The 13,466-nt window shown below is 43.7% G+C and overlaps 1 protein-coding gene across 1 annotated transcript in view; it reads right to left on the reverse strand.

Annotated features, from left to right (window-relative positions):
- LOC117366197 (cytochrome P450 2C20-like) overlaps window positions 1-13,466 on the reverse strand; it is a 52,850-nt gene that overhangs the window by 7,195 nt on the left and 32,189 nt on the right. Inside the window, exon 7 of the mRNA XM_033957404.1 lies at window positions 2,091-2,278. Coding sequence (XP_033813295.1) covers window positions 2,091-2,278 — 188 coding nt within the window. The remainder of the gene's footprint in view (window positions 1-2,090; window positions 2,279-13,466) is intronic.

The raw sequence follows: 13,466 nt of genomic DNA on the forward strand, positions 1-13,466 counted from the left end.
TTCTTTATTGTGATTACAATCATTGGTGGTTTGTTCTATTGCTTTATTGTTTATTTATATTATCTATGAATATATATTTATTATATTGTATTTTGAACATATGTATTCTGATCTTTATACATATTACATTACATTACATTAGAGATTTCTATTCCGTCATTGCCTTGCAGTTCAAGGCGGATTACAAAAAGAATTACAAAAAAGGTATTACATGAAGAAGATATCTGGTAATTTCTAGAGGAGATAAGGAGTAGATGAGGTTGCTTTGGGGAATTGGGAAGAAGCTAGCGGTATTGTTGATTTTTTTAATATATTTTTTTATATGTCAAAGAGCATGAGCATGTGCACATAGTGGGGGGGAGGGGGCGGAGATGGAGCAGGAGGGGCAGAGAAGAGGATGGGAGGGGCGCCTCCCACCCTCGCTACGCCACTGACCACAGGAGTTAGCCGAGTTGACTCCCGCCATTTGGAGTGATCAGATGTTCAATGCTGGTCTTTTTGGGGCTGCTAAAAACTTAGTTGGCCATATCAATATTCAGTGCTAGCCATTTAAGTTTATAGCAGCTAAAGATAGACCAGCTATTTAAGTGACTCAATTTGGCCACTTGATTTAGCCAACTTGTAGTCTGAATTTCATGGATAGCCAGCTAAGCTGTGCAACATAGTTGTTTAGCCGCTAATATACAGCAGCTATCTCACACTGAATATTAGTGCTTAGGTAGCTAAGAGCTATTTAACCAGCCACAAGCCATTCCTGACTGTTTACAACTGTTTGTGATATGGCGGTATATAAAAATAGTTATTATTATTATGAAATAGAGATGAATATTAGGCGGAAGGAATTGTTGTTTTTGAATTCTGATGATAAAATTCCGAAATAATCTATCTCCTAAAGGTGTAACACACATACACATGTATGTACTATCTTTCTATAATATGTGTATGTGTGAGTGTGTGTGCATTTTTTTATTTACATCTCTGTGTGTGCGTGCCTCTCTGTTGGTGCAATTTGGTTGAGTTTATCTCCCCTCCTTTCATTTCTTATTAGTTTTAGCCATTTTATATATACTGACATAATTTACCAATTTCCTTCCTTCTTTTATGCTTGCACAGTTTTTTCAGCGGTAAGTTTTGTACTTTGCCATTCTACAAGGCATTGTCCTCTTCTATTTTGCCTTTTTCTCACTAGTTCAAACATATATTATCTATATGGCACTTATGGTCTCAATGTTCACTATCTTTATGACCTACCCACTCACTATGCACTACTTCTATATTATCAATCCATGCTTCCTTACCCATATATACTCCCTCTTTCTCTTCTCCTGCGGTTGTTAGCCCTTTGCTATTTTACTTTTGCTGTTCTTTATTATGATTACAATCATTGGTGGTTTGTTCTATTGCTTTATTGTTTATTTATATTATCTATGAATATATATTTATTATATTGTATTTTGAACATATATATTCTGATCTTTATACATATTACATTACATTACATTAGATATTTCTATTCCGTCATTGCCTTGCAGTTCAAGGCGGATTACAAAAAGAATTACAAAAAAGGTATTACATGAAGAAGATATCTGGTAATTTCTAGAGGAGATAAGGAGTAGATGAGGTTGCTTTGGGGAATTGGGAAGAAGCTAGCGGTATTGTTGATTTTTTTAATATATATTTTTTATATGTCAAATTTTTAATAATGTCCCCTGAAGAAGGCGTCACCTATATGTCAAAACAGGGATCCTTGTTGGGTCTATTTGCTTCTGAATAAAGATTTAATCAATGGTTGAAAAGATATCGCCCTTGCCTTTTTTGGTTGTCTGCTCATATCTCAAAGCGAGGTAGTCTTCTTTCTGCTTGTCTGGATATTCAATAGCTATCCAGAAAAAATGTATTTGTTGATTAGGATAGCATAATTTGACCATTGATGCCAATGGATGTTATCTATTTAACTTTATAACTGCATATTCTGTAGTCCGACTGATATGAATAAAGCAGTTGAATATTGGGTATAAAAGATAAGCAGATAAGTCATACAACAGTCAGGAGGCTGAATAAATGAATATTTCCCCCAGTGACATCCATACCTTGGGAATAACATATTGTCTGAATTGGATATCTCGAGTCACAGCATGGGGTATACCCAGTGGGACAAGGTCTATGAACCGCTGGATCTCATGAATCACAGCATCGGTGTAGGGCATCTCATTCCTGTCCTCGATGGAGGGGCAACGATTTCGGCCAATAACGTGGTCGATCTCCTCATGGACTTTTGCTGTGAAGTGAAAAGATAAATATGTAAATTTGGGTAAGGCCATATTAGGCAGAGAAGAGAGAGAGCGCATCTGCGTTTATTTTAAATTAATCCAGATTATGGCAATAGAATCATATACAGTAGGGTTCCTTTCATCTAGCTGCTGCCTATGCCTGGAATAAATTACCCGAGTTTGTCCGTCAAGCCCCTTCCCTTGTTTTAAAGCAGACTGAAAACCCACCTTTTTGATATAACTTTCAATCCTTAACCCTGCTCCTCTGCTCTTCAACCTAGCCTGCTGATTAACCGTTCCCCTTAACTGTATCCATGACATCCTGTTTATATGTCTTGTCTGTTTAGATTGTAAGCTCTTTCAAGCAGGGACTGGTAGCACTATAGAAATAATTAATCGTAGTAGTGTTTCTGAATAGTGACTCTGCATCTCCTTTCAAGGTTCTGGGGATCACACAACAGGGAAAATCAAAAATGTAAAACATGTCTGTCTTAGTCAAATGTAGACCTAATCTAATCTTCAATTTCTGAATCGCTTTGTGCCTAACTAGGATCAAAGTGATTTACAAGTCAAAAAGTTCACATTATGTTCAGGAATGACAGCTTAGAAATACAAAGTAAGCGGTATACTGTGAAGTAGTTGCAGTGTTCCCTCTAAGCTGCGCTGGCGTGCGCTGGCGCACAAAATATTACATCCAGCGCACAAGTTTCACGTCACAGTGCACGGCGGGCAGGGCGGCGAGAGGAGAATCGGGCGAGTTGGCTCATAACTTGCTGGCGCCCGATATTTTTAGCGCACAGCGAAAAAAATTTTGCTCACAACACCCGCCCGCTTAGAGGGAGCACTGGTTGCAGGAGGTATAAAGTGAGGTGATTAAATTTGCAGACGATACGAAGTTATTCAGAGTAGTGAAGACGCGGGAGGATTGTGAACATCTGCAATGTGACATAAACAAGCTCGAAAAATGGGCCACAACATGGCAGATGAGGTTCAACGTGAATAAGTGTAAGGTGATGCATGTCGGTAACAAAAATCTTATACACGAATACAGGATGTCCGGGGCGGTACTTGGAGAGACCCCCCAGGAAAGAGACTTGGGAGTACTGGTTGACAAATTGATGAAGCCATCCGCATAATGCATGGCAGCGGCGAAAAGGGCGAACAGAATGCTAGTAATGATTAAGAAGGGGATCACGAACAGATCAGAAAAGGTTATTATGCCACTCTACAGGGCTATGGTGCGCCTTCACCTGGAGTACTGCGTCCAGCACTGGTCGCCATACATGAAGAAAGACACGGTACTACTCGAAAGGGTCCAGAGAAGAGTGACTAAAATGGTAAAGGGGCTGGAGGAGTTGCTGTACAGTGAGAGATTAGAGAAACTGGGCCTATTCTCCCTTGTAAAGAGGAGACTGGGAGGGGACATGATAGAAACATTCAAGATACTGAAGGGAATAGACTTAGTAGATAAAGACAGGTTGCCTGGATATAAGACAGGATGATTTTCAGAGAGAACTACACAAATAGTTTGTTATTGGCTTTTTGAAACCTGCCCTTTGACAGTACAGCCAGTGGCGTACCAAGGGGGGGGGGAGCGATCCGCCCCCGGTGCACGCCTCAAGGGGATGTACAGCTGTCCTCCCTCCACTGTTCTCCCTAGGCCGGCAAACTATGGCTCGCGAGCCGCATGTGGCTGTTTAGCCACTTAAGTGCAACTGCCGCCATCGGGAACAGGCCGGCGCCAAATTCTCCTTGCTCTTCCCTGTGGGGCCGACCAATTCTCGCCGCCCGATGTCAATTCTAACGTCGGAGAGGACGTTCTGCGCCAGCCAATCGCTGCCTGGCTGGCCCGGAACATCCTCTCTGACGTTAGAATTGACGTCGGACGGCAAGAGTTGGTTGGCTCCGCGGGGAAGAGAAGCAGGGCGAACTCAGCACCGGCCTGTTCCCGATGGCGGCAGTGGCAGCCTATTCCCCAGCGGCCCTAGGGCCTTTTAGCCGGGCGCTGCGCCCGGCTAATTTAGATGATTGCCCGGCTACCATCTATCACAAATCCTGCCGCTGCTCAACATTTAAAAAAACAAAACAACCCACGCCTCTCACCAGCTTGACGATTTCCCACCTTAGAAACATAGAAACATAGAAACATAGAAATAGACGGCAGATAAGGGCCACGGCCCATCTAGTCTGCCCACCCCAATGACCCTCCCCTACCTTTCTCTGTGAATAGATCCCACATGTCTATCCCATTTGGCCTTAAAATCAGGCACGCTGCTGGCCTCAATAACCTGAAGTGGAAGACTATTCCAGCGATCAACCACCCTTTCAGTGAATAAGAATTTCCTGGTGTCCCCGTGCAGTTTCCCGCCCCTGATTTTCCACGGAAGCCCCCTTGTTGCCACGGGACCCTTGAAAAAGAAGATATCTTCTTCCACCTCGATGCGGCCCGTGAGATACTTGAATGTCTCGATCATGTCACCCCTCTCTCTGCGTTCCTCGAGTACAGCTGCAACTTATCCAGCCGTTTCTCGTACGGGAGATCCTTGAGTCCCAGACCATCCGGGTGGCCATTCTCTGGACCGACTCCAGTCTCATCACATCCTTACGGTAATGCAGCCTCCAGAATTGCACACAGTATTCCAGGTGGGGCCTCACCATGGATCTATACAATGGCATAATGACTTCAGGCTTATGGCTGACGAAACTCCTGCGTATGCAACCTATGATTTGCCTTGCCTTAGATGAAGCTTGCTCCACTTGATTGGCAGTCTTCATGTTCTCACTGACGATCACCCCTAAGTCTCGTTCTGCTTCAGTTCTTGTTAGGATCTCGCCATTAAGTCTTGCATGGATTTTGGCTGCCCAGGTGCATGACTTTGCATTTCTTGGCATTGAAGCTGAGTTGCCAGGACCTAGACCAGCGCTCCAATAGGAGTAGGTCATGCATCATGTTGTCGGACATTGAATTTATGTCTGTTGTGCTTTTGCCCACTACATTGCTTAGTTTGGCGTCATCGGCGAATAATGTTATTTTACCTCGCAGCCCTTCTGCCAAGTCTCTTATAAAGATGTTGAATAGGATCGGGCCCAGGACCGAGCCCTGCGGCACTCCACTGATTACCTTCATCATTTCGGAGGGGGTGCCGTTCACCACTACTCTCTGAAGCCTACCTCTAAGCCAGTTCCCAACCCATTGCGTCAATGTGTCGCCCAATCCTATAGAACTCATCTTGCTCAGCAACCTGCGGTGTGGTACGCTATCGAATGCTTTACTGAAGTCCAGGTATACGATGTCCAGGGACTCCCCAACATCCAGCTTCCTCGTCACCCAGTCAAAGAAGCTGATCAGGTTGGATTGGTAGGATCTCCCCTTAGTAAATCCATGTTGATGGGGATACCGTAGATTCTCCTCGTTCAGGATCGTATCCAATTGGCGTTTGATTAGAGTTTCCATTAGTTTGCACACTATTAATGTGAGACTCACCGGTCTGTAGTTTGCTGTCTCCATCTTGGAGCCTTTCTTGTAGAGTGGAATGACGTTAGCCGTCTTCCAGTCCAACGGGACGTTACCCGTACTAAGGGAGAGATTGAAGAGCGCAGATAGCGGTTCCGCCAAGACATCACACAACTCCCTGAGCACACTGGGGTGTAGGTTGTCAGGCCCCATTGTCTTGTTAACCTTAAGCTTTGACAGCTCACAGTAGACACCGCTGGGTGTAAACTCGAAATTACTAAACGGGTCATCTGCATCAACCCTTGTCTGTAGCCGAGGGCCGAGTCCTGGCGCCTCGCGGGCGCCTTAGCCTGTAGCGAACTCATTCTTCGGGGCTTTAAGGTGTGCGTGCCAGCTTCCCTTCACTTCCCTCCAAAACCGGAAGTTACGTTCCAAGAGGGAGGGAGGAGAAGAGAAGTCGGCACGCACACGTTCGAGCCCCGGAGCATGAGTTCGCTGGGGCTAAGGTCAGCGACGGAGGGAAGCTAAGAGAGACAGGACAGCGATGGAGGGAAGTTAAAACTTGTCTTGCTGCTCTTCCTTGCTTCGGGCCTTCCTGGCTGCCAGGTCCTGCCTACTTTCTGTTTCTGCGAGGGCAGGACCCGGCAATGAGGAAGGCCCGAAGCAAGAAAGAGCAGCAAGAGGTCAGCGATGGAGGGAAGCTTGTGACTCCGTTGATGGGAAGAGAAATGCTGCTGCTGCACCTAAGGGGGGGAGGGGGAAGAGAGATGCTGCTGTTGCTGCTGCACCCAATTGGGGAGGGGGCAAGAGAGAAGTGCTGCTGCTGCACCCAAATGGGGAGAGAGAGGGGAGAAGGAACACCAGGGAAGGGAGAAGAAAGAGATGCCAAGACCATGGAAGTAAAGGAAAGGAGCTACCAGACCATGGAGGGGGGCAGAGATGTCAGGGGGTAGGGGGAGGAGGCAGATGCCAGACCAGGTGGAAGGAAGGAGAGAAAGGAAGGAGAAGAGATGCTAGATAATGGAGTGGGAGGGGGAGACGGAAAGAGAGGAGAGAGATGCCATGGCATGGGGGAAGGAAAGGAAACTAAAGGAGACAAAATGCCAGACCAGAGGGAAAGAAAGGAGAGGAGGTGCCAGAGGGAGAGTAGGAGGGAGATGCCAGGGCATGGGGGGAGAGAAGGGAAGGAGATAGAGATGCCAGACCATGGGGTGTAGTGGGAAGGAAGGAAGGAAAGGAGAAGAGATAGATGCCAGAGCATAGGGGAGGAGGGTGAAGCCAAAATGAATCATGTACAAAGGAGAGAAAGGGCACAGGATATACAGTTTATTGAAGGGACATAGAAAGAGGGAAGATGCCATATGGAACAGAGAGAGGGTGGACAGTGGATGCAAGGGGCAGAGAGAGGGTGGAAAGTGGATGCAAGGGGCAGAGAAAGGGTGGACAGTAGATGGAAGGGGTAGAGAGAGAGAGAGGGCATAAGCTGGGTGGAAGGGGCAAAGAGAGGGCAGATGTTGCATGGAAGGGAGAGAGGACAAATGCTGTATAGAAAGAAGAGAGCAAAGAGAAGATGATTAAAGCAGAAACGACAAAAGGTAGAAAGATTTTTTTGTTGCTTTACTTAGAATCAAGTAGTATTGTATCTGTATTGATAAAAGTTTATAAATAGGAAATGGAAATAAGGAAATTTTGGGGACTAAACCCCTTTCCTCAGGTCAGGACAGGGTACCATAACAGTACTGTTCTAAAGAAAGATTTGGCCTCTGAAAGCTAATTGAAAAATGGATTAGTCCAATAAAATGGTATTTTCTTATTTCTCATTATTTGTTTTATTTTTATTTGTTAATTTGTAAAGTGGTGATTGTTATGTATCAGTTTTTTCAAATTTACATCTACTGCCTTTATATTTTAGTATTAGAGGACATGTGTTACTGTTTTTGTAGTGGTGTTGCATTGTATGCAGAGTCTGGTTTCTTAACTTTTGTCTACATATTTCTATTTTTAGTTTGTGATTATTCCATAATGGGTGAGGGTGTATCTTTGTTCTGTGTGTATGAAAAGGACATAGTTTTCAGTTAGCATTGACTGCAGGATCAGTTGACTGTGCGGGATCTGGCTTGTTTCATTTTACAATGTATATGTTGGTGTTCTAGTGCTCACTGCAGTGTTTAAGATGCTGCCTTTTCCTAGGTACACTCTTGTTGTGCGATATGTGGATTGTTACTAAAAATCATATTTTTCATATAGATGGAGGGTTTGTGTCAAAAAATGATGGGCCCCTGGTGTCACATATGCTAGGTACACCACTGAGTACAGCCACAATAGCTGTATAAATAGGAAATGCTTTGGAGGCATGTTTAAGTCACAGAAAGATGGTATTTCCAAATATTTGATTTTATTTTTCAAGCAAAAAATCTACCCTTAGTGAAAGGCTCTATATCTCTGAAGAACTCACCCTTTCTATGTCCAATATGAACTATGTTCCATCAGACAGATGAAATATACAATTAAAAAGGTAGGATTGGATACTCTTACAATGCGGATGGTCTAGATAGGCCATCTTTTAAAGAGCTTCCAAGTGTGGAGTGCAGTGGTTAGAGCCATAGCCTCAGCACCCTGAGGTTGTGGATTCAAATCCCACCACCTCCCTGTGACCCTGAGCAAGTCACTTAATCCCTCTTTGCCCCAGGTACATTAGATAGAGTGTGAGCCCACTGGGACAGATAGAGAAAAAAATGCTTGAGTACCTGAATGTAAACTACTTAGGCTATAAGTGATATAAAAATCCTAAAAATAAATTAATACATTTCCAGATAAGGTATAGCTTAGCAGCAAAGCTGTACCCCAATTCTGTGGCCATGGCAGTGACCTATTGAAGGCAAAAAAAAAGCAGAATATTTGGCTCGGTAAATTGCTGACATTATTTAGATTGCCATTGAGATAGCTGCTCAGATTTGAGACCATATGTATTAGGGGTACAGCCAGAAGCTGATTTTTGGGAGGACTTGAGGGTAGACTGGGGGATCAAGCATTTCCTCCCAGTCCCACCTCCCCCCCTGCCGCCCCTACCGCTATTGCTATGGACACCAACCCCCACCCCCACCCTGCCTAGCTAGCTTTTGAATAGGAAGGTGAATGCTACTTTGCCTTAGTGGTTTTTTTTAGCCCATCACAGTTTCAGATGAGACAAGAATCAGAGACCTCTAGTTGTTTTAAGGTTGTCTCTGGCGTGCCTCAAAGATTTGCATTATTGGCAATGTTTATACCATCATTTTAAAACAGAGAGTAGTGCAGTTTCTGGAATCCAGTGGATTACAGGATCCGAGGCAACATGGATTCACTAGAAGAAGGTCTTGTCAGACAAATCTGATCAATTTCTTTGACTGGTTGACCGGAGAATTGTATAGAGAGTGCCAGAGTGATTGGTATATTTAGTTTTTAGCAAACCCTTTGACAGTGTTCCACACAGGTATCTAATAAATGGGCCTCAAAGCGATGGACTGGATCAAGAACTGGTTTAATGGAAGGCAACAAAGGGTAGTGGTCAATGGAAATTGTTCTGAGGAAAGGGATGTTGAGGGTGTGCCTCATACTCAATTCTTGGGCCTGTTTGTTTTTTAAAAACATTTTTGTAAGTGATATTGCTGAAAGGCTGACTGGTAAAATTTGTCTCTTTGCCGATGATATCAAAATCTGCAATAGAGTAGACACCACTGATGGTGTAGAAAACATGAGGAAGAACCTAGTGAAGCTTGAGGAATGGTCTGAAATTTAGCAACTAAGATTTAATACTACGCAATGCAAGGTCATACAGTTGGGCTGCAAAATCCTTAGGGAACAGTAGAGCAAACTTTTGTACATGAAAGAGGAGCGGGACTTGGGTATTGGTAGTATGTGATGATAATTAAGGTGGCAAACAGGTTGAAAAGGCAATGGTGAAAACTAGAAAGATGCTTGGGCACATAGGGAGAGGAATGGCCAGTAGGAAAAAGGAGGTATTGATACCACTGTATAAGACTCTGGTGAGACCTCATGTAGAATATTGTGTATAATTCTGGAGACCACACTTTCAAAAAAATATAAACAGCATAGAGTCGGTCCAGAAGAAGGCAACTAAAATGGTTGGTGGTCTACGTCATAAGGGGACAGACTTAAAGATCTCAATATGTACACTTTGGAGGAAAGGTAGGAAAGGGAGATATGATAGAGATGTTTAAATACCTACAGATTTTATGCTGATAACTTCCAGTTTTTTCCCAGTAGATATATCTATTACAGCAGTGATAGAACATCTGAACTACTATAATAGTCTTATTAAATAGTGGTTGTCAACTAATTGGTTTTAACGTAATATAAATAAAACTAAGACATAAGAACATAAGCACTGCCATATTGGGACAGATCAAAAGTCCATCAAGCCTAGTATCTTGTTTCAAACAGCGGCCAATCCAGGTTGCAAGTACCTGGCAAGATCCCACAAGAATAAAACAGATTTTATGGACTTTTCCAAACATTTTTTAAATCCTGCTAAACTAACTGCATTTACCACTTTCTCTGGCAATGAATTCCAGAGTTTATTTTTGTATTTATATATCACTTAGAGCCTAAGTGGTTTACCATTCAGGAACTCAAGCAGTTTTCCCTATCTGTCCTGATGGGCTCACACTCTGACTAATGTACCTGGGGCAATTGGGGATTAAGTGACTTTCCCAACATGGAATCTGAACCCATAACCTCAGGGTGCTGAAACTGTAGCTCTAACCACTGCGCCACATACTCCCACTGAGTGAAGAAATACTTTCTCCAATGTGTTTTAAATTTACTACTTAGTACCTTTGTTTCATGCCCCCCTAGTCCATATATTTTTGGGAAGAGTAAACAAATGATTCATGTCTACCTATTCTACACCACTCAATATTTTAAAGACCACTATCATATCTCCCCCCTCAGCCGTGTCTTTGCCAGCTGAAGAGCCCTAGTCTCTTTAACCTTTCCTCATAGGGAAGTTATCCCCTCCCCTTTGTCATTTTTGTTATCCTTTTCTGAACCTTCTCCTATATCTTTTTTGAGATTTGATGGCCAAATTTGAACACAATACTTGAGCTGCATTTGCATCATGGAGTGATACAAAGACATTATAATATTTTCTGTTTTGTTTTCCATTCCTTTCTTAAGAATTTCTAACATTCTATTTGATTTCTTTGCAGCCACTGCACACTGAGCAGAGGGTTTCAACATATCCTCAATGATCATACCTGAATCCTTGCCTGAGCAGTGACTTCTAATGTGGAACCTTGCATCATGTAGCTTATAGTTTTGTTTCTTCTTCCCTATATGCATCACTTTGCATTTGGTCACGTTAAATGACCAGGTTTAAAACTATAACCTGCCCAGAAAATCTTCTTTTAGATTATTATTCAATGCCTATATTGGAAGAAGTCCATTACTTGGGTGTGCTCTTGGTTTCTGCATTATCTTTATGCTCTCAACAGGAATCTGTAATTAGAACTATTTTCTTTAAACTCCAACTGATTAGATAATTATGTGATTATCTTACATCTGAGACTTTTAGACTAGTGATTCAAAGTATAATCATGCCTCGTTTTGATTACTGTAATGCCTTGGATCTGGGATTACAGGCGTCTGCTCTGTTGCACAAAATACCACTTGCAAGATTGTTTTCAGGGTGTTTCAGTTTTGTATATTTTATACCTATTTGCTTAGACACCACTGGCTTCCAGTGGCCTGAAGGAATCAGTTTAAGATTCTGTAATTAATATATAAGTGAGGCCAGTGGCATAGTAAGGGGGTGGGGCACCCTTCCTCCTCTCTGCCCTGCCTCTTCCCACTCCTCACCTGTGATATGCACGCTCCCCTTCCCTTCCTATGTACCTCTAGTTGTTCACTGCCATGAGTAACAACTTCAACGTGCTCCTCTTGACCGCATCGGCTCCTGCTGAAGTCACTTCCGGGTGCCGCACATAGAAAGTGACATCAGAGGAAAAGGACATGGTCACAAGGAGCACGTTGAAGTTGTTGGTTGTGGCGGTGAACAACTAGAGGTATGGGGAAGGGAGGGGGGTGGGCGCACAGCAGGGGGGTTGGGAAAGGAGCGGGGTAGAGACGGGGAGGGGCGCCACCGCCCAAAGAGCCTCTCACCCTCGCTACGTCACTGAGCTCCAGTAATCATAGCCTTGATACTGAAGATCTATCATCCTTTTAGAATGCTGCAATCGATGAAAAAAAGCCTCATTGGATATGTCATCTTTTCATTTCATGAGTTTATATGATGTGAGATCTAGTACCTTCTGTGTAAAAGATCCAATAGAACAGAACATCTCCCCTGGATAAATGGTCTGAATCGTACGGATTCCGATGACAGCACAGTTGAAACTCCAATATGTTCTAATTTGTTCTTAGTTTATATCTTAACTAGTCTTTAAGCCCGTTACATTAACGGATGCTAGAATACTGTTCACCCTCTATGTTGCCCCTTCCATTCACTGCCCTCTCTTCTCTTTCCATCTCTCTCTCCCATATGGCCTCTCTCCATCTCCTCCTTCCTTTTCCCTTGGTCTGGCATACCTTCCTACTTCCCTCCAAGCCATTCTCTCCCCCTCTGTTCCCTTTCCTCATTTAACTACTTCATTGGTCAGCAGCAGCATTCACAATTCATTGCTGTTGCTGGCTTCAGGTCTTTCTCTCTGGCCGGTCCTGTCTTCATGAAAACAGGAAGTAGGCATGACCGGCCAGAGAGGAAGGCCTGAAGCCAGCAACAGCAGCGAATTGTAAACGCTGCTACTGCCTGAAGCACCCGAGGCAGACGCTTCTCTCCCCTCCCAGCCCAACCCCCGCTGACTCTGCGACCATCCCAGCAAGATGACTTTAATATCAAACCTCCCTCTAGTGTTGGCATCCGCTGCATGTTAAACAGGCTGCTTTGGCTTTCTTCTGCAGTTGAGTCCCTCTGTTGCGTCATTGATGACGTCATCGGTGACGCGGCAGAGGGACTCAACTGCAGGAGAAAGCCCGAAGCAGCCTGTTTAACGTGCAGCGGCTACCAACGCTGGAGGGATGTTTGTACCGGTGCAGAAGCGATATGTCTCTCCCCCTCCAGTACCTGTGCAGCACTTTGCTGCGGCGCATCCTCCCATGGGGGGGGGGGGGGTTTGCACAGTGGGAGTGGGTGAGAGCGCCGATCTCCAGTTGTTTTTTTTTGTTTGTTTGTTTTAAGTTGAAAGCCGGCCCTGCAGCTCCTCTCTCGATCCTGGTGCAGTTCGAGAGAGGAGCCGGTACCATTCACGGTGAGGAAGGCCGCCGCAGCTGTATAATTTTTTTTTTATTATTTGAAAGTCGCCGCGAGCAAGTGGTGACGTAAAACCCACGCATGCGCAATCGTGTTTTCGCGACGGATCAGGGAACACGATTTTTTTAGTGCGCATGCGCGGCCTTGCATTTTATTATATTAGATTTGCTGTCTTCTAAACCTGTATTGTTTTATTCTATAATTTTAGATTCGTGTAAATTGGTTTTATTTTTGGATTATGTAAGCATACATGGTAATCTACTAAGAATTTCAGATAGGATGAAATAAAATTAATAAATACGTTACGTGCATAAATGGGAGTCCTGCTTTTGTTCTGCTCATGTTACACCCCTGTGTAGAAGATTAGAGGAAGAAGATTATTTGAAAGATTGGATTTATTATTTGAATATAGAACTGTTGGATTTTTGAATTTTTT

This window comes from Geotrypetes seraphini, chromosome 8 (assembly GCF_902459505.1).
Source record: "Geotrypetes seraphini chromosome 8, aGeoSer1.1, whole genome shotgun sequence".
In the NCBI taxonomy this organism is placed as follows: domain Eukaryota; kingdom Metazoa; phylum Chordata; class Amphibia; order Gymnophiona; family Dermophiidae; genus Geotrypetes; species Geotrypetes seraphini.